At 44.5% G+C, this 20,210-nt stretch overlaps 1 protein-coding gene across 1 annotated transcript; it reads right to left on the minus strand.

The window, feature by feature from the left end:
• Nucleotides 1-1,072: 1,072 nt before the first annotated feature.
• On the minus strand, nt 1,073-4,580 carry LOC119301591 (probable polygalacturonase). The gene is made up of 5 exons (XM_037578581.1): nt 3,676-4,580; nt 3,227-3,347; nt 2,439-2,687; nt 2,055-2,208; nt 1,073-1,858 (listed from the first exon to the last, which is right to left on the minus strand). Exons 1-5 carry the CDS (start codon nt 4,219-4,221, stop codon nt 1,333-1,335), a joined length of 1,596 nt encoding a protein of 531 aa, XP_037434478.1. The 5' UTR covers nt 4,222-4,580; the 3' UTR covers nt 1,073-1,332.
• Between the last annotated feature and the right edge of the window lie 15,630 nt (nt 4,581-20,210).

The following is a 20,210-nucleotide window of genomic DNA, read 5'->3' on the forward strand; positions in this document are numbered from 1 at the left end:
AAAAGAAGCCAACTCGTTTTTTTTTTCAGGAATGGAAGAAACTTGACAGACTACTCCCCTAATTTATTTTGGATAGACTAGTACTGACAACGAAAAAAAATATGGTTCAGTTCTTTTGTACCAAATGTAATACTCCCCCGTTCCTAAATATAAGTTTTTTTAGAGATTCCAATGCGTACTACATACGGAGCAAAATGAGTGAATCTACACTCTAAAATATGCCTATGTACATTCGTATGTATGATTAGGGCATTTTGGAGACCGAGCTCCATGAAGCCCTTTATTTTGAATAATTCAAAATTCATAAATTTCAGTTTCAAAAAATTCTGAAAAAAATACACATGTATGCAAGGATGTAAAGTGTATGTGTGAAAAATTTCAGGATGAAATACCTTGAATTGCAAGCTGTACAAAAAAAAACCAAAATCATGGACTTTATAGATGAACAGTACATATGCTAAAAGGCTCCAGATTTGTCTTTTTTGTGTAGCTCACATTTTAATGTATTTCAGCCTGAAAATTTGCACACATGTACATTATGTATCTAGGTATATGCGTATTTATTTTCAGAATTTTTTGAAACTGAAATTTATGAATTTTAAAGTTTTCAAATAAAGGCCTCCATGGAGCTCGGTCTCCGTTTGGCATTTTCGCGTATGTAGTCCTTATTAAAATCTCTAAAAAGTGTTATATTTAGGAATGGAGGGAGTATATACTGCTGATCCCTGACATGAACAAACTTGATTAATATTGCATTTCAAACCTTTCTCAGTCAACTGAGGTTGGTTCTCGCCTCCCTCAAAAAAAATATGGTGCTCACCCTCTATGAATCCGTAAATCAGAGAGCATGCTGCGAAGAAAAAAAAAAGAATAATGCCCTACTTTTTCAAATGTAATTCGAAAGCCAAAGAGAAAATCAAACCAAAAGAAGCTGTGCTGCCACTGCTTCACCAAAAGACTAGCAGAATAAGATTTGTTCCACTTACACAAGGGACAAGGTGTTTTACCCTGTATGGCTGTACTGACGTTATTTCGAAGACCTTTTGACAGAGTGAGATATCCAAACCGAACATAAAAAAACAGCTGCTGTTAATATTGTTGTTAGTGAGGTTTTAATTGTTTAATTCGTGTGTAGAAATACAGGGATGAAATGTGAAAACAGATGCATCATTCTATGACACAGTATAGACAAGTCTGGGCCTCCTTAAATACACGCCTGAGACAAAGGGAGGTGTAAACAGCTACAAACAAAATTCCCTGTGTATGCAGTAAAGCAAGACTAAGCTGATCACTGGATACTCCTAAAATAGTACAGTGAGACGAACCGCCGTGTCAGAAACTGTAGTCGATATCTGAAATGTTCTGCAGTGTCGATTGTTTAACCATCTCGCGCCGCTCATTGTACAGGTCCAGGTTCTTGCAGGGCACAGGGAAAACATAGCCGATGACCTGCCCCTGGACGAAGGAGCACTGGAAAACATGGTGCTTCTTGTCAAGTATACCAACCGACATATCATGGAAAGTAACATTCCTCACGGGGATCTCTGCGCTCCCTTGTATCCTGACGGGTACCCGCACCCTTTGCCCATGGATTGACATATAAGAGATGTTACCGACAACAGGAACAGCCTTCGGGTCGAACCGTTCATCTGGGTGCTCGTTATAGTCGGTCTTTATCACGATACCAACCCGGACGTTTTCTAGGGTTATGTTTCTGTAGACAATGTTGTTTACATAGGCCCCTCTTCCAGGGGCAGTCTTTATCCTCACACCTCGCCGCGAACTCCAAATGTGGACGTTCTCTACCAAAACGTTTGAGACACCACCAGACATCTCGCTTCCTATAGACACGCCAGCACTGTCCAGAAGGGAAAAGAGATTAAACACACAATTAAGCTGATCTGACAAACTTTGACTAGTAACGCCCATACATTTCAGAGTAATTCACTGTACATGAAAAGCTGCATTTTGGTACTATTAACGTTCTTATTCGCCAATCTCAACTGATAAATTAACAGAAGGGCTAACACAGTGAACCAAAACAAATGAATTACCTGACCATTGAGCGGATTATGACATTGCGAACAGTGATGTTAGTAGACGGACGCCCATAAGCAATTCCATATTGATCCCAACCACTCTTTATAGCTACCCCGTCATCACCAACAGAAATATAGCAATTTTCAATCATCACATTCTCGCAAGAATCTGCATAAGCAGTAAACGCAACTGAGAATCTGAGTGTTGTATAAAATGTTCCAAATCATATAATAACAAGTTAAGAAACCAAGATAACATGGAAGTACAAAGTTGTAGGGTTCATATTGTCAATGAATATGAAGAGGCTAGATTGTTATCCAGTCATTGAACAATGTGAGCTGTAGCTGAAACGAATCAGAGCTCAGGAATCAAGTAAACCGCAAAAGTTGGAAAATGACCTGGATCTATCCCGTCGGTGTTTGGAGCCCCAGCAATTGGAGCCAGAATAGTAGTTCCCGAGACTGTGACATCCTTGCAGTCATACAGATGAAGTGTCCAGAAGGGAGAATCACGTAATGTGATGTTAGAAATAGTAATGTTACTTGACCGCATGAGCTGAACAAGAGGACCCCTGGTGTGATTGAGGAGTTTCTTGCGAAATTTGATCCACCAACTTTGGCCTTGCCCATTTATAGTGCCATTATGACCTATTAGACAGATAAAGAGATGATGAGTCTCAGCTAACGAAATGTCTGACCAATTTGAGGACAAAAAGGCTAATAGAAAGAATATTTAGCAATTAAATTGGCACATTAGAATCATGGCTACACATTCATGATTATTCTGGTAACAGGTAACAATATCTTCACATGAATAACCAACAAAACTGTTGGTCTTATATTCAAAATACTTAATAGGAGGCATCATAACATAGGATCATCCAACATACTTTCATTGTGGGACTTAATGATCTATAAGATAGGTGGTCGCAAATACGGATACTTCATTTTAACAATTTCACTTATGTTCCTATGTTTAGCAATTAGGGTGTTAATTTAAAGGCCACACACACCATAATATGATGGCAGTCAATCCTTGCTTTAATTTCAGAATGCAAACACAAAGTTCAAAGTAATAATTAAGCATTGAAATGGACTAAGCAAGTAAACATATATAGAAAAAACATAAAGTTCACACTATCATGAGCGTTAAAATGCAACAAAAGGAAACATACAATATTACTTACCGGTTATAATCACATCCTTCAGGTCTTGACCATGTATTAGGCTCCCATATCGAGGTCCCTTATGCTCTCTTCCGTATCCATATGACGGTAATGGGGACATCAATGGCCAGTATCTTTCATCCTTACATGTAAGTAACGCAATAAGCTGTCAATGTTGACTCATTGGAAGAAAATGCACCAGACTGTAAAAGTTACAGCCAAACGATATGTGAGAACATCCTAGTTCAACTTCCTCTAAGTTTGAAACAAAATGACATCACTGTAATTCCTTTACAGACTAAGCATGAGTGGACAGGAACAGTGTTATTCTAGAGCCAATGTGAGTCATTAATTCAATATATGCTTTAATGGTTTAACTATACCAATTTGTGACTAGTCATACAATCTTGTCAAAACTTGTGACAGTAAAATTAAGCAAGCTGATGGAGAGTGCAGCTGAAATGTCTCACCTGGACCCCGAGGATCTCAGCGCCTGCAGCGAGGAAGAGCGTCATGTGGCTGGTGAGGTTAAACGGCGCGGTGAGCCACCGGCCGGCAGGCACGGTGAGCCTCCCGCCGCCCCTCTCCGAGATGGCCGCCACCGCGGCCTCGAAGGCCGCCGTGTTGACCGTCCGCCCGTCCCCGACGCCCCCAAACTCCCTCAAGTCGTACACCGGCGGCGAGGCCACCCACTGGCCCATCGAGGCTGCGGCAGACGGCGCGCGCTTGGGCATGGGCGGCCGGTTGTAGAGCCGCAGGCGGCCCATGGAGGTGTTCTGCCACAGGAAGACGAGCACGAAGCCGACGAGCCAGAGCGCGACCAGGTACGCCCTGTAGGACGGCGAGATCGCCGGCGGCGCCCACCGCCGGTGGTGGAACTGGTGCGCGCCCCGGCTTAGCGCGGCGCGCGGGGAGGACAGCACCGCCGGGCCGGAGGAGGCCGACGCCGCCGCCGCGGCGGCTGCGGCGGCGACGGAGGCGCGCGGGGAGGAGACGCCGACGGCGATCTCCGCCATCGGATCCGGTCGGCGCGCGGGCGGGGGCGGGATCTACGTGCTACGCCGCGCTGTACCAACCGGTTGGTGCGTCTGTCGGGGGGGTGCTGCTAGGGTTTTGCTGCCCATGGAGGTGGGGGAGGAAGCGGGAGCGCGGCGGTGGTGGTGAGCCGGACCTCGGGAGCACTAGTTTTAAAAGGGCGGGAGGCGGTGAGGTCACTGGCACTTGAGCGCGGTGGCGCAGTGGTGGTGCCGGCCGTGGGGTTGGGGGAGGAACCACGACGAGACGACGGCCAGCAAGACGGCGGAATGACCGAATAGCCCCCCTGGCCCCTGCGTACTGCCGTCAGACTGTATGGGCCGTTGGATTGACTGACTCGAGTTGCCGTGGCTCTGTTTGTTGCTTCTACGCTTCCGCTGATGCTGAGCCCCAGAAGTACTCCCCCTCCGCTTCCCCTTTTTCGCTTTTTTAACAACATCCGGTCTATTCCTCATCTATCATGTCAGTACAAAACACTAGTAGAAGTGACAAATAGATTCAGGTTTTAGACTACCTCTTTTCCGAAATTCATTCAGATCTTTTATTAAAGTTTAGCATAAGTACAAAGCATCTAAAACATAATAAAAATTACATTGAGATTCTAAGACCCCAAACAATCACTACTGCTGCCAGAGCAAGCCGCCGACGCGTAGTTGTCGTCGTTCCCCTACCGGAGCCGGCTTGACCTTGTCGATGACAGCCGGGAAGTCTTCGTACACGTGCCCCTAAGGGCCACCGCCTGAAGTCGTTATCGTCGCCGTTGAACCCTTGCATGGATCTGAAGCATCTGACGTCAAATCTCGCCATAAGATGAGAAACCCTAATCTCACCGCCCCAAAGAGACAATAGGAACCTACGCCGGAGCTCCGTTTACTACATCCAAATGGACGAACTCGAGGAGGATCAGAGCCTGGAACACAAACTTAAAGAAGTAGCGCCGCCATCCGCCGCACCACACCTAGGAGGACTAAAAAAACCTAACATAAACTACTAACCGGAGCGGACGCAACGGGATTCCCCTTCCCGCCACTGGCTGTCGGAGCAACAGACAGAGGTGAGGCGAATCCACGGACTCATCGGTGAAATTTGAAGGAGAAAGTTTGCCCTAGCCACCTAGGGTCCAAGGGTTTTAGACTACCTCTAGACACACAAACAAGGACTGTATCCATCGAAGATTAACATAGACCGAATCTCGCGAGATTCTTTTTGGTTTATTGGGATCATGTAAAATCACATCAATTAAGGGGGGAAAAGAGGAAATAATTAAGTAAGAAAGTTCTAATACTATGTGCATGGAACCCTCAATAAAAATTACTACGTGCATGGTCCTCTTACTCATTCATGCCTTGGTGGGGTTTATATTGGAAAATTACATAATTAAATATGAACAAAGCTATATTATTATTATTATTATTATTATTACTACTACTACTAACATATAATTTATTATTATATTTGCATATTTCATAGTTGTAGAATGTTTATTATATATGAGTAGTATGGATGATGCATTTTAATGTGTGTCTTTTCTGAACTTTATTTTGCATCCTTATTATAGCTTTGTATTTCTCTCCGATCTATCCGTTTAATTTGGCCAACTAGATTGATTTATCTTCAGCAGGAGAGGTGCCTTGTAATTGGTTCAATCTTGCAGTGTCGTCACCCAGTGGAAGAAGGGGTGGCGAGACACGTTGTATTGTTGCATTTAAGTGTAAAAGAACGGGGTTTATTCATACTGGTTGGGTTTACTTTGTCTACATCATGTTATCATACTTCATGCATTACTCTGTTTGCCATGAACTTAATACCTAGAGAGGGAAGCACAGAAGCGCTCTCAAACTAGAGTAATAGTAGTAGATGCAGAATTGTTTCGGTCTACTTGTCACGGACGTGATGCCTATCTATGTGATTGTTGCCATCAATAACATCATAACTACACATTGTTTTATCAATTGCCCAACAGTAATTTGTTTACCCATAGTATGCTATGTGTTCGAGAGAGAAGCCTTTAGGGAAAACTATGCCCCCCAGGTCTACTTAATCATATTGCTAGAAGCCAAAAATATTTGCTGCAATTTTTTTACTTTTCTTTTTATATATCTATCACCATCAGAATTATCCTTGCAAGTAATGAGTTCAGCGGGATTGACAACCCTCTTGCCCGCGTTGGGTGCAAGTGTTTGCTTTTGTGTGTGTAGGTGCTGAAGACGCAAATTTGTGTGGTTCTCCTATTGGTTCGATAACCTTTGTTCTCACTGAGGGAGTTACTTCTCTACTACTATATTGCTTCACCCTTTCTCTTCACGAAAAATGCCAACACATCTCACAAGTAGCACATCGCAGTTAGTGTTGGGGAACGTAGCATGCAATTTCAAAAAAATTCCTACGATCACGCAAGATCTATTTAGGAGATGCATAGCAACGAGAGGGGGAGAGTGTGTCCACGTACCCTCGTAGACCGAAAGCGGAAGCGTTAGGTTAACGTGGTTGATGTAGTCGGACGTCTTCGCGATCCAACCGATCAAGTACCGAACGTATGGCACCTCCGAGTTCAGCACACGTTCAGCTCGATGACGTCCCTCGAACTCTTGATCCAGCAGAGGGTCGAGCGAGAGTTTCGTCAGCACGACGGTGTGGTGACGGTGATGGTGATGTGATCCGCGCTGGGATTCGCCTAAGCACTACGTGAATATGACCAGAGGAGTAAATTGTGGAGGGAGACGCCGCATACGGCTTGGAACAATTGGTGTATCTCCAAGGGGTGCCCTTCCCACGTATATAAAGGAGGGAGAGGGAGGAGGCCGGCCCTATGGGGGCGCCAAGAGGGGGGAGTCCTACTAGGACTCCCAGCCCTAGTAGGATTCCCCCCCTCTTATTCCTTCTCATGGAGGGGGAAAAGGGGGAAGGCAGAGGGAAGAGGAGAAGGAAAGGGGGGCGCGCCCCCTCCCCTAGTCCAATTCGGACTCCCTATGAGAGGGGGGCGCGACCACCCCTTGTGGGCTGCCTCCCCTCTCCCCTATGGCCCATGTAGGCCCAATACTTCTCCGGGGGGGCCCTCGGTACTCCGAAAAACACCCGAACCATTCGGTGTCTGAATACTGCCGTCCAATATATCAATGTTTACCTCTCGACCATTTCGAGACTCCTCGTCATGTCCGTGATCTCATCTGGGACTTCGAACAATCTTCGGTCACAAAAACACATAACTCATAATACAAATCGTCATCGAACGTTAAGCATGTGGGCCCTACAGGTTCGAGAACTATGTAGACATGACCGAGACACATCTCCGATCAATAACCAACAGCAGAACATGGATGCTCATATTGGTTCCTACATATTCTACAAAGATCTTTATCGGTCAAACCGCAATGACAACAGACGTTATTCCCTTTGTCATCGATATGTTACTTGCCCGAGATTCGATCGTCGGTATCATCATACCTAGTTCAATCTCATTACTGGCAAGTCTTTTTACTCGTTCCGTAATGCATCATCCCGCAACTAACTCATTAATCACATTACTTGCAAGGCTTATCATGATGTGCATTACCGAGAGGGCCCAGAGATACCTCTCAGATACTCGGAGTGACAAATCCTAATCTCGATCTATGCCAACCCAACAAACACCTTCGGAGACACCTGTAGAGCATCTTTATAATCACCCAGTTACGTTGTGACGTTTGATAGCACACAAGGTGTTCCTCCGGTATTCGGGAGTTGCATAATCTCATAGTCAAAGGAATATGTATTTGACATGAAGAAAGCAATAGCAATAAAACTTAACGATCATTATAAGCTAACGGATGGGTCTTGTCCATCACATCATTCTCCTAATGATGTGATCACGTTCATCAAATGACAACACATGTCTATGGTTAGGAAACTTAACCATCTTTGATTAACGAGCTAGTCAAGTAGAGGCATACAAGGGACACTCTGTTTTGTCTATGTATTCACACATGCATCAAATTTCTGCTTAATACAATTCTAGCATGAATAATGAACATTTATCATGATATAAGGAAATATAAATAAAAACTTATTGTTGCCTCTAGGGCATATTTCCTTCAGTCTCTCACTTGCGTTAGAGTCAATAATCTAGATTACACAGTAATGATTCTAGCACCCATGGAGTCTTGGTGTTGATCATGTTTTGTTCATGGAAGAGGCTTAGTCAACGAGTCTGCAATATTTAGATCCGTGTGTATTTTGCAAATCTCTATGTCTCCCTCCTTGACTTGATCGCGGATGGAGTTGAAGCGTCTCTTGATGTGTTTGGTTCTCTTGTGAAATCTGGATTCCTTTGCTAAGGCAATTGCTCCAGTATTATCACAAAATATTTTCACTGGACCCGATGCACTAGGTATTACACCTAGATCGGATGTGAACTCCTTCATCCAGAATCCTTCATTTTTTGCTTCTGAAGCAGTTATGTACTTGATGACCCACAAGTATAGGGGATCTATCGTAGTCCTTTCGATAAGTAAGAGTGTCGAACCCAACAAGGAGCAGAAGGAAATGATAAGCAGTTTTCAGTAAGGTATTCTCTACAAGCACTGAAATTATCGGTAATAGATAGTTTTGTGATAAGGTAATTTGTAACGGGTAACAAGTAATAAAAGTAAATAAGGTGCAGCAAGATGGCCCAATCCTTTTTGTAGCAAAGGACAAGCATGGACAAACTCTTATATAAAGAAAAGCGCTCCCGAGGACACATGGGAATTATCATCAAGCTAGTTTTCATCACGCTCATATGATTCGCGTTTGGTACTTTGATAATTTGATATGTGGGTGGACCGGTGCTTTGGTACTGCCCTTCATTGGACAAGCATCCCACTTATGATTAACCCCTCTTGCAAGCATCGGCAACTACAAAAGAAGTATTAAGGTAAACCTAACCATAGCATTAACATATGGATCCAAATCAGCCCCTTACGAAGCAACTCATAATCTAGGGTTTAAACTTCTGTCACTCTAGCAACCCATCATCTACTTATTACTTCCCAATGCCTTCCTCTAGGCCCAAACAACGATGAAGTGTCATGTAGTCGATGTTCACATGACACCACTAGAGGAGAGACAACATACATCTCATCGAAATATCGAACGAATACCAAATTCACATGACTACTTATAGCAAGACTTCTCCCATGTCCTCAGGAACAAATGTAACTACTCACAAATCATATTCATGTTCATAATCAGAGGGGTATTAATATGCATAAAGGATCTGAACATATGATCTTCCACCGAATAAACCAAATAGCATCAACTACAAGGAGTAATCAACACTACTAGCAACCCACAGGTACCAATCTGAGGCTTTGGGACAAAGATTGGATACAAGAGATGAACTAGGGTTTGAGATGAGATGGTGCCGGTGAAGATGTTGATGGAGATTTACCCCCTCCCTATGAGAGGATCGATGGTGATGATGATGGTGATGATTTCCCCCTCCCAGAGGGAAGTTTCCCTGGCAGAATAGCTCCGCCGGAGCCCTAGATTGGTTCCGCCATGTTTCTGCCTCGTGGCGGCGGAGTTTCGTCCCGTGAGCTTGCTTATGATTTTTTTCCTCGACGAAAGACCTCATATAGAAGAAGATGGGCACCAGAGGGCTGCCAGGGGGCTCATGAGGCAGGGGGCGCCCCCAGGGGGGTAGGGCGCGCCCCCACCCTCGTGGATGGTGGGTGGCCCCACTCTGGTACTTCCTTCGCCCAATATTTTTCATATATTCTGAAACGTGCTCCTGTGAAGTTTCAGGACTTTTGGAGTTGTGCAGAATAGGTCTCTAATATTTGCTCCTTTTCCAGCCCAAAATTCCAGCTGTCGGCATTCTCCCTCTTCATGTAAACCTTGTAAAATAAGAGAGAATAGACATAAGTATTGTGACATAATGTGTAATAACAGCGCATAATGCAATAACTATCGATATAAAAGCATGATGCAAAATGGACGTATCTATTCCCCCAAGCTTAGACCTTGTTTGTCCTCAAGCGGAAGCCGAAATCGAAAAATATGTCCACATGTTTAGAGATAGATGTGTCGATAAAATAAGATACGGACATGAGGGTATCATGATCATTCTTATAACAGCAATATATATATAGTGATACTATTCATCACCCAGGGTGCAGAATAAATTATTCTTCACCCGACGTAATCTTACGACCGCTTCATAAATAAATTACATTTGAAATACAAATAGTTACATTTATATTGATTCACTATGTAAATTTTGATACAAGAAAACAAAAAAATATGTTATAAGACCAGAAATATCGCATTTTATGTATGTTTTACACTATGTTTTACGTTCGTAATTTTACGTAACATAAAATATTTTTTACGGCGAGTATATATTTTCTTACGTTCTCTTTTGATGTATGAAATAAGACAAAATTTATGGAACCTAAAAATATGGTGCATTGACGTCAAAATAGAGAGGGGTGAAGAATAACTATTCCTCACCCAGGGTGACGAATAGCGCGACCCTATATACATAAAAGCTATCATTTAGTCTTTCACAATTTCTAACACTCATGCAATATTTATGGGTATGAAGTTTTAGTCGGACACAGAGAAAGATAGGGGCTTATAGTTTTGCCTCCCAACCTTTTACCTCAAGGGTAATGTCAACAATAATAGTTCATGAAAACTCACATCCAATTAGCTATATATCAGGATCTTTCCAACGCACTTCAGTCTCCCACTTGCATTAGAGTCAATAATTTAGATTACACAGTAATGATTCTAGCACCCATGGAGTCTTGGTGTTGATCATGTTTTGCTCATGAAGAGGCTTAGTCAACGAGTCTGCAATATTTAGATCCGTGTGTATTTTGCAAATCTCTATGTCTCCCTCCTTGACTTGATCGCGGATGGAGTTGAAGCGTCTCTTGATGTGTTTGGTTCTCTTGTGAAATCTGGATTCCTTTGCTAAGGCAATTGCTCCAGTATTGTCACAAAAGATTTTCACTGGACCCGATGCACTAGGTATTACACCTAGATCGGATATGAACTCCTTCATCCAGAATCCTTCATTTTTTGCTTCCGAAGCAGCTATGTACTTGATGACCCACAAGTATAGGGGATCTATCGTAGTCCTTTCGATAAGTAAGAGTGTCGAACCCAACGAGGAGCAGAAGGAAATGATAAGCAGTTTTCAGTAAGGTATTCTCTACAAGCACTGAAATTATCGGTAATAGATAGTTTTGTGATAAGGTAATTTGTAACGGGTAACAAGTAATAAAAGTAAATAAAGTGCAGCAAGATGGTCCAATCCTTTTTGTAGCAAAGGACAAGCATGGACAAACTCTTATATAAAGAAAAGCGCTCCCGGGGACACATGGGAATTATCATCAAGCTAGTTTTCATCACGCTCATATGATTCGCGTTTGGTACTTTGATAATTTGATATGTGGGTGGACCGGTGCTTGAGTACTGCCCTTCATTGGACAAGAATCCCACTTATGATTAACCCCTCTTGCAAGCATCTGCAACTACAAAAGAAGTATTAAGGTAAACCTAACCATAGCATTAACATATGGATCCAAATCAGCCCCTTACGAAGCAACTCATAATCTAGGGTTTAAACTTCTGTCACTCTAGCAACCCATCATCTACTTATTACTTCCCAATGCCTTCCTCTAGGCCCAAACAACGGTGAAGTGTCATGTAGTCGACATTCACATGACACCACTAGAGGAGAGACAACATACATCTCATCGAAATATCAAACGAATACCAAATTCACATGACTACTTATAGCAAGACTTCTCCCATGTCCTCAGGAACAAATGTAACTACTCACAAATCATATTCATGTTCATAATCAGAGGGGTATTAATATGCATAAAGGATCTGAACATATGATCTTCCACCGAATAAACCAAATAGCATCAACTACAAGGAGTAATCAACACTACTAGCAACCCACAGGTACCAATCTGAGGCTTTGGGACAAAGATTGGATACAAGAGATGAACTAGGGTTTAAGATAAGATGGTGTCGGTGAAGATGTTGATGGAGATTTACCCCCTCCCTATGAGAGGATCGATGGTGATGACGATGGTGATGATTTCCCCCTCCCAGAGGGAAGTTTCCCTGGCAGAACAGCTCCGCCGGAGCCCTAGATTGGTTCCGCCAAGTTTCTGCCTCGTGGCGGCGGAGTTTCGTCCCGTGAGGTTGCTTATGATTTTTTTTCCTGGACGAAAGACCTCATATAGAAGAAGATGGGCACCAGAGGGCACCAGAGACCTCATATAGGATTTTTCCTCCCCCAAGCTTAGACCTCGTTTGTCCTCAAGCGGAAGCCGAAATCGAAAAATATGTCCACATGTTTAGAGATAGAGGTGTCGATAAAATAAGATACGGACATGAGGGTATCATGATCATTCTTATAACAACAATATATATATATATAGTGATACTATTCATCACCCAGGGTGCAGAATAAATTATTCTTCACCCGACGTAATCTTACGACCGCTTCATAAATAAATTACATTTGAAATACAAATAGTTACATTTATATTGATTCACTATGTAAAATTTGATACAAGAAAACAAAAAAATATGTTATAAGACCACAAATATCGCATTTTATGTATGTTTTACACTATGTTTTACGTTCGTAATTTTACGTAATATAAAATATTTTTTGCGGCAAGTATATATTTTCTTACGTTCTCTTTTTACGTATGAAATAAGGCAAAATTTATGGAATCTAAAAATATGGTGCATTGACGTCAAAATAGAGAGGGGTGAAGAATAACTATTCCTCACCCAGGGTGACGAATAGCGCGACCCTATATATATAAAAACTATCATTTAGTCTTTCACAATTTCTAACACTCATGCAATATTTATGGGTATGAAGTTTTAGTCGGACACAGAGAAAGATAGGGGCTTATAGTTTTGACTCCCAACATTTTACCTCAAGGGTAATGTCAACAATAATAGTTCATGAAAACTCACATCCAATTAGCTATATATCAGGATCTTTCCAACACAATGTGCTTGCCAAGAGATAAAATTTAAAAAGAAAAGGTGAAGATCACCATGACTCTTGTATGAAGTATAAGACAAGAATAAAAGATAGGCCCTTCGCAGAGGGAAGCAGAGGTTGCCATGTGCTTTTATGGTTGGATGCACAAAATCTTAATGCGAAAAAACATCACTTTATATTGCCACTTGTGATATGGACCTTTATTATGCAGTCCGTCGCTTTTATTTCTTCCACATCACAAGATCGTATAAAGCTTATTTTCTCCACACTAATAAATCATACATATTTAGAGAGCAATTTTTATTGCTTGCAACAATGACAACTTACTTGAAGGATCTTACTCAATCCATAGGTAGATATGGTGGACTCTCATGGCAAAACTGGGTTTAAGTATATTTGGAAGCACAAGTAGTATCTCTACTTGGTGCAAAGAATTTGGCTAGCATGAGAGGAAAAGGCAAGGTCAACATGTTGGATGATCCAGGACAATATAATTTATTTCGGATGTAAGAAAACATAACTCATTACGGTGTCTTCCTTGTCCAACGTCAACTCTTTAGCATGTCATATTTTAATGAGTGCTCACAATCATAAAAGATGTCCAAGATAGCGTATTTATATGTGAAGGCCTCTCTTTCTTTATTACTTTTTATGAATTGTTACGATGACCAAAACTATGTTTATCAACTCTCAACAACTTTTATTCATCATACCCTTTATATGTGAATTCATTACTCTCCATAAGATCCATATGATCTCTTTATTTCTTTTTATTCTCTCTCTTTTATTTTATTTCCTCAAGATCATAACAAGATAATCAAGCCCTTGATTCAACACTAATATTTATTATATATATAGCTCACGGACTCGATTACATAGAAGGATCATAAAGCAAAACTCAAAACTAGATCATACTAAAACTTTATTCTACTAGATCAAGATATTACCAAAAGGATCGAACTAAGAAAAAGGTAAAGATAAAAGTGTGATGGTGATACGATACCGTGGCACTCCCCTAAGCTTGGCAGTTGCCAAGGGGAGTGCCCATACCCATGTGTTTATGTCTCCTTCCTCGGAGGTAGTGACGATGGAGTCGTTGATGATGTAGGCTTGTCGTCCATCTTCCAAGGCATAGGCTCACCATCATAGAAGGATGATCGAGTCTCCGGGATCCTCGAATCTGCAGCCAAACTCATCCTCTTGAGTCTATATTCATACTCACAGTTTTGATTTTGCAGGTCATAGATCTGGGCTCAGAGATGCTCAATTTTCTCGTGAAGCTTGAAGATGGTCTCTCCAATGTTCCTAGCATCTTGCTTGGTGGTGGTGGTGAATGAGGGAGTCTTGGATTAGGGGGTCCTCAGACAACCGGACTATATACTTTGGCCAGACTGTTGTACTATGAAGATACAAGATTGAAGACTTCGTCCCGTATCCGGGTGGGACTCTCCTTTGCGTGGAAGGCAAGCTTGGTAATTCGGATATGTAGATCTACTCCCTTGTAACCAACTCTGTGTAACCCTAGACCCCTCCGGTGTCTATATAAACTGGAGGGTTTAGTCCGTAGGACAACAACAATCATAATCATAGGCTAGCTTCTAGGGTTTAGCCTCTACGATCTCATGGTAGATCAACTCTTGTAATACTCATATCAACAAGATCAATCAAGCAGGAAGTAGGGTATTACCTCCATCGAGAGGGCCCGAACCTAGGTAAACATTGTGTCCCTCGCCTCCTATTACCATCAGCCTTAGACGCACAGTTCGTGACCCCCTACCCGAGATCCGCCGGTTTTGACACTGACATTGGTGCTTTCATTGAGAGTTCCACTGTGACGTCGCGATAAGGCTTGATGGCTCGTCTTGTTGTCAAGGACAACATTACCTCTGGGGGAGCCCTGGCTGTAGGCCAAACTCCCCGACTAGGCGGCTTCGTCATGACCGCCCGTTCGGCCGTCGCGCCGACGATGACTTCTCGGGTAATCAAAAACAGCCTCCACGTCGGCTCGGGATTCACCGAGCAGATGGATCCAATGGAGCTCTCTTCCTTGAATGAGCTCTTGGATTGCATCGCCGCCTTGGGAGTCGCTATGGACTATGATTGGATCGGGCTTAAACCCGACCAAAGGGAGATTAACTCTCCGCCGGTCACCCATCATATAGCGGTGGTGGAGGAGCAATGCAGCAATTCTTCCTCTATTTTGAGTACAAACTATGTCTGGATTCCCGAGCTCTCCGAGCTGGATACCCGTCTACGGGAGGACATGGCCCAAGCTTCAAACCTAGAATCGGACAGCGGGCCAGAACTATGGGGGAACATTCCGGAGCCCGAACTGCCAAGCTCAGAAACTCCTCTGCCCCTGGGTCTCAGATCGGGTCAGGGTTTGGACCTAAATCTACCCACCCACCCTCACATAAGCGATCTTTCCCACATTACACAAGAGCCCCAAGAGACAGTACATCACTATTGGGCCAGATTCCTCCTTGTAATGAGCAAGGTCAAGGACTGTCGCGAGGAAGACGCAATTTCATTCTTTGCACGGACAAGGGAATCCTCAACGCCATAAGTCGCCGTGACGTAGTACACTTCGCTGACTTGGCGGCCATAGTACAGAAGTACTGTGTGATGGAAAGCACCTGGAAAACCCAGACAAAAATCTGGGATCCTCCGGCTCTCACTAAACCCTCCGTCCGAACTAAAAGGGTGTACTCTCGTAAGTCACCTGATCCAATTACAAAGAAACCAAAGCCCACTACAGGGCGTGGAACCGTATTAGAGGGATGGCTCAATGGACCATGGAAAATTCATAGTACACCAGATACCATGCCAACACATAGCCTTAGAGCATGTTGGATACTCCGGCAGGTGGCCAAGAGCGGCGAGGATCTCCTCATCAACAATACCACAGAGAACCATCCCGTGGAAAATAACAATACAGTACTGACAGTCTTCAAGACTTTCTCCTCAAATAATCATTGCAAGCGAGCACTCCGCAGCCTCGCCGGAGTCTTCCACGTTGCAACAATAAATCCATGGAACGACACGGCTATAACCTTCAATGCCAGTGACGAACCTCAATTCCGAACAGCCCGAGCACCAGCCGCTTTGGTCCTTAGTCCAATTGTGGACGGCTTCCGGCTTACTAAAGTGCTCATGGACGGTGGCAGCGGATTAAACCTCATCTATGAGGAGACTCTTAGCAAAATGGAAATAGACAAGAGCCACATTGAGCAAAGCAGCACGACCTTCAGAGGAATAATCCCTAGTCGGGAGGCACGATGCGCGGGAAAAATCACACTAGATGTGGTATTCGGCACGCTGGAGAATTATAGGTCCGAAGAATTACATTCCAAGTGGCTCCGTTTAGTAGCGGATACCACACCCTTTTAGGGCGGGAGGCATTCACGATCTTCCAAGCTATACCCCATTATGGGTACATGAAGCTCAAGATGCCCGGGCCCAATGGAATCATCACTCTAGCTAGTGATCCGGACATAGCACTCCATGCCGAAAATAAAACCGCCGCACTGACCCTCGAGGTGTTATCCGAAGCCCTCACGGCCGAAGAATTAACTGCGCTGCGCTCCACAGTGGACAGGGACGACGTGGTACTCGACAAAAGACCCAAGCCCACCTCTTTTAAACCAGCGGACGAAGCAGTCAAATTCCAGGTCCACCCAACAGACCCTACAAAAACAGCATCCATCGGGGCACAGCTGAACCCCACAACAGACGCTGCACTATGGGAGTTCTTGCGTGAGAATTGGGACATCTTCGCTTGGCATCCTTCAGACATGCTAGGAATCCCACGCAGGCTGGCCGAGCATAGCCTAAACATTCTAAAGGGATTCAAGCCGGTCAAGCAGACTCTTCGGCGTTTCTTAGAGCCTAAGCGACAAGCCATGGGAGAAGAGCTAGCCAAGTTACTCGAGGCCGGATTCATTAGAGAAATAAAACACCCGGACTGGCTAGCAAACCTGGTGATGGTACCAAAGAAGGACAAATCCTGGCGCCTATGTGTCGATTTCGAGGACCTTAATAAGGCTTGCCCCAAGGATCCCTCCCTCCCCCCGCATCGATCAAATTATCGATGCTACTGCAGGACACGACTCATTGTGTTTCCTCGACGCATACTCCGGATACCATCAAATCAAGATGGTGGAGTCCGATCAAGCCGCAATGACATTCATTACTCCATACGGCCCCTTCATTTTTAACACCATGCCTTTTGGGCTCAAAAACGCCGGTGCAACCTATCAACGCATGATTCAGACATGCCTGGAAGCACAAATCGACAAAACAGTGGAGGCATACGTAGACGATGTGGTCATTAAAACCAGACACGTCGAATCCTTAATAGACGACTTGAGGCTTATGTTCGACAATCTCCGAACATATGACATCAAGCTCAATCCGGAAAAATGCGTTTTCGGCCTGCCCGCCGGAAAGCTCTTGGGCTTCATTGTTTCCAATAGAGGAATTGAAGCAAATCCAGCTAAAATCCGAGCTCTCTCACAGTTGGCCATCCCAACAGACCTCAAGCAAATCCGGAAATTAACTGGATGCGTGGCTGCCTTAAGCCGCTTTATCTCCCGATTGGGAGAAAAGGCATTACCTCTTTATCGCCTTCTTCGGCGCACCAAACACTTCGAGTGGACGGATGCGGCCACGGCTGGATTGGAAGAAATAAAAGCCCTCTTGGCCAGCAACCCAATCTTGGCCACGCCAAATATCGGCGAACCAATGCTGTTATATATAGCGGCAACACACTAGGTTGTAAGCGCAGTGCTCGTCGTCGAACGAGAGACGGACGGACATAAGTTCCTGCTTCAAAAGCCGGTATACTACGTATCCACTATCCTCACTCCATGCAAATCACGATATCCACATTATGAAAAGATAGCATACGCGGTCTTCATGGCATCCCGAAAACTACCACACTACTTTCAAGAGTGTTCAATTACGGTGGCCTCTGAAGTACCACTCAACGACATAATAAATAACCGCGATGCCATGGCCCGGATTGCTAAATGGGCTATTGAGCTCCTCCCGTTTGACATAACATACAAACCACGGCGAGCCATTAAGTTGCAAGTACTGGCTGATTTCGTCGCCGAATGGACAGAAGCCAAACTCCCTAAAGAGTACGGCGCGTACTCCAATTGGATCATGCACTTCGACGGCTCTAAGATGCTGGCTGGTCTGGGGGCAGGCGTCGTCCTGACATCCCCCACCGGAGATACAATCCAATGCGTACTCCAAATATTATACACAGACTCCAACAATGCAGCAGAATATGAGGCCCTGTTGCATGGTCTCTGGATGGCAGTCTCCATGGGCATTCAACGCCTAGAGGTGCGTGGGGATTCGAACCTCACAATATCTCAAATAAATGGAGACTTTGACGCCAAGGACCCAAAAATGGCGGCTTACCGCAATGCCGTCCTCAAAATGTCAGCTCGGTTCGAGGGGCTCGAATTCCACCATGTGGCCCGAGAAAACAATTAAGCGGCGGATATCCTCGCCCGCATCGGCGCTAAGCGCGACCCTGTCCCACCTAATATCTTCTTGGAAAGGCTGTTTAAGCCATCCGTGGTGTGGGAAGGGGAGACCGGCAACAACAGTCCGGATCCGGCCAGAACACCAGATCCCGAGCACTCTGACGTAATCGGAGGCTCCGCCACCGAAATAACACCTTCGGCCCACGTGATTATGGCTGTCATCGCCCCGTGGACAAAACCCTTCTTGGCTTACCTAAATAGGCAAGAACTCCCTGAGGACCCAAACAAGGCACATTGCATTGTGCGGCGGTCTAAAGCCTACAAGGTCCACGAGGGAGAGCTTTATACGAAAAGCGCTACCGGAGTACTTCAAATGTGCATCTCCGAAGAGGAAGGATGACAACTTTTGGCAGAAATTCATGCTGGACTCGGCGGCCATCATGTCGCAGCTCGGGCCCTTGTAAGCAAGGCCTTCCATACAGGTTTCTACTGGCCGACAGCCCGAGCAGACGCACAAGACCTCGTCCACATTGCATCGGTTGCCAGCCTTTTGCAAACCAAAGCCATATGCCACCTACTGCTCTCCAAACAATCCCCATTACTTGGCCCTTTGCAGTCCGGGGGCTTGATATGGTCGGACCCCTTAAAGGAGGAATCCATAAGAAAAAGTACCTATTGGTCATGGTGGATAAATTCACCAAATGGATAGAAGCCAAACCAGTTAAAACGGCCGAGTCCGGACCAGTGATAGACTTCATATCCGGGGTTGTACACCGTTATGGTATCCCCCACAACATCATAATCGATAACGGCTCGAACTTTACAGCTGATGAGGTAAAAACTTGGTGCAGCAACATGGGCATTAAGCTCGATTATGCCTCCGTGTATCACCCCCAAACAAACGGTCAAGTCGAATGAGCAAATGGTCTTATTATGAGCGGCATTAAACCCAGATTAGTGTGATCCTTGAAGGAATCAGATACGCACTGGGTTGAGGAGCTCGACTCCGTACTATGGGGGCTAAGGACCACGCCGAATCGCACTACCGGATACACACCGTTTTTTATGGTGTACGGCGCAGAGGCGGTACTACCCTGCGACATCATTCATGACTCACCTCGAGTGCGCATGTACGAAGAGAAAGAAGCCAAGCTCGATCGGCAGGACAGTTTAGACGCCCTGGAGGAGGAGCGTGACGTTGCAAAAGCCCGCTCCGCATTCTATCAGCAATAGGCTCGACGGTATCAAAGCAGAGAAGTATGGGCCAAAACTTATAACGTTGGCAAACTCGTTCTATGCCTACCAGAGAAGAAAAAGGACGAGCTCAAGCCCAAATGAGAAGGTCCCTTCATCATTGACAAAGTTCTAACCGGTGGAGCGTACCGTCTGCGAGATGCATCGGACAATCAACTCGAGCCAAACCCATGGAACGCGGCCAGACTTCGAAGATTCTACGCCT

This window comes from Triticum dicoccoides, chromosome 5A, assembly GCF_002162155.2.
Source record: "Triticum dicoccoides isolate Atlit2015 ecotype Zavitan chromosome 5A, WEW_v2.0, whole genome shotgun sequence".
Lineage (NCBI taxonomy): Eukaryota > Viridiplantae > Streptophyta > Magnoliopsida > Poales > Poaceae > Triticum > Triticum dicoccoides.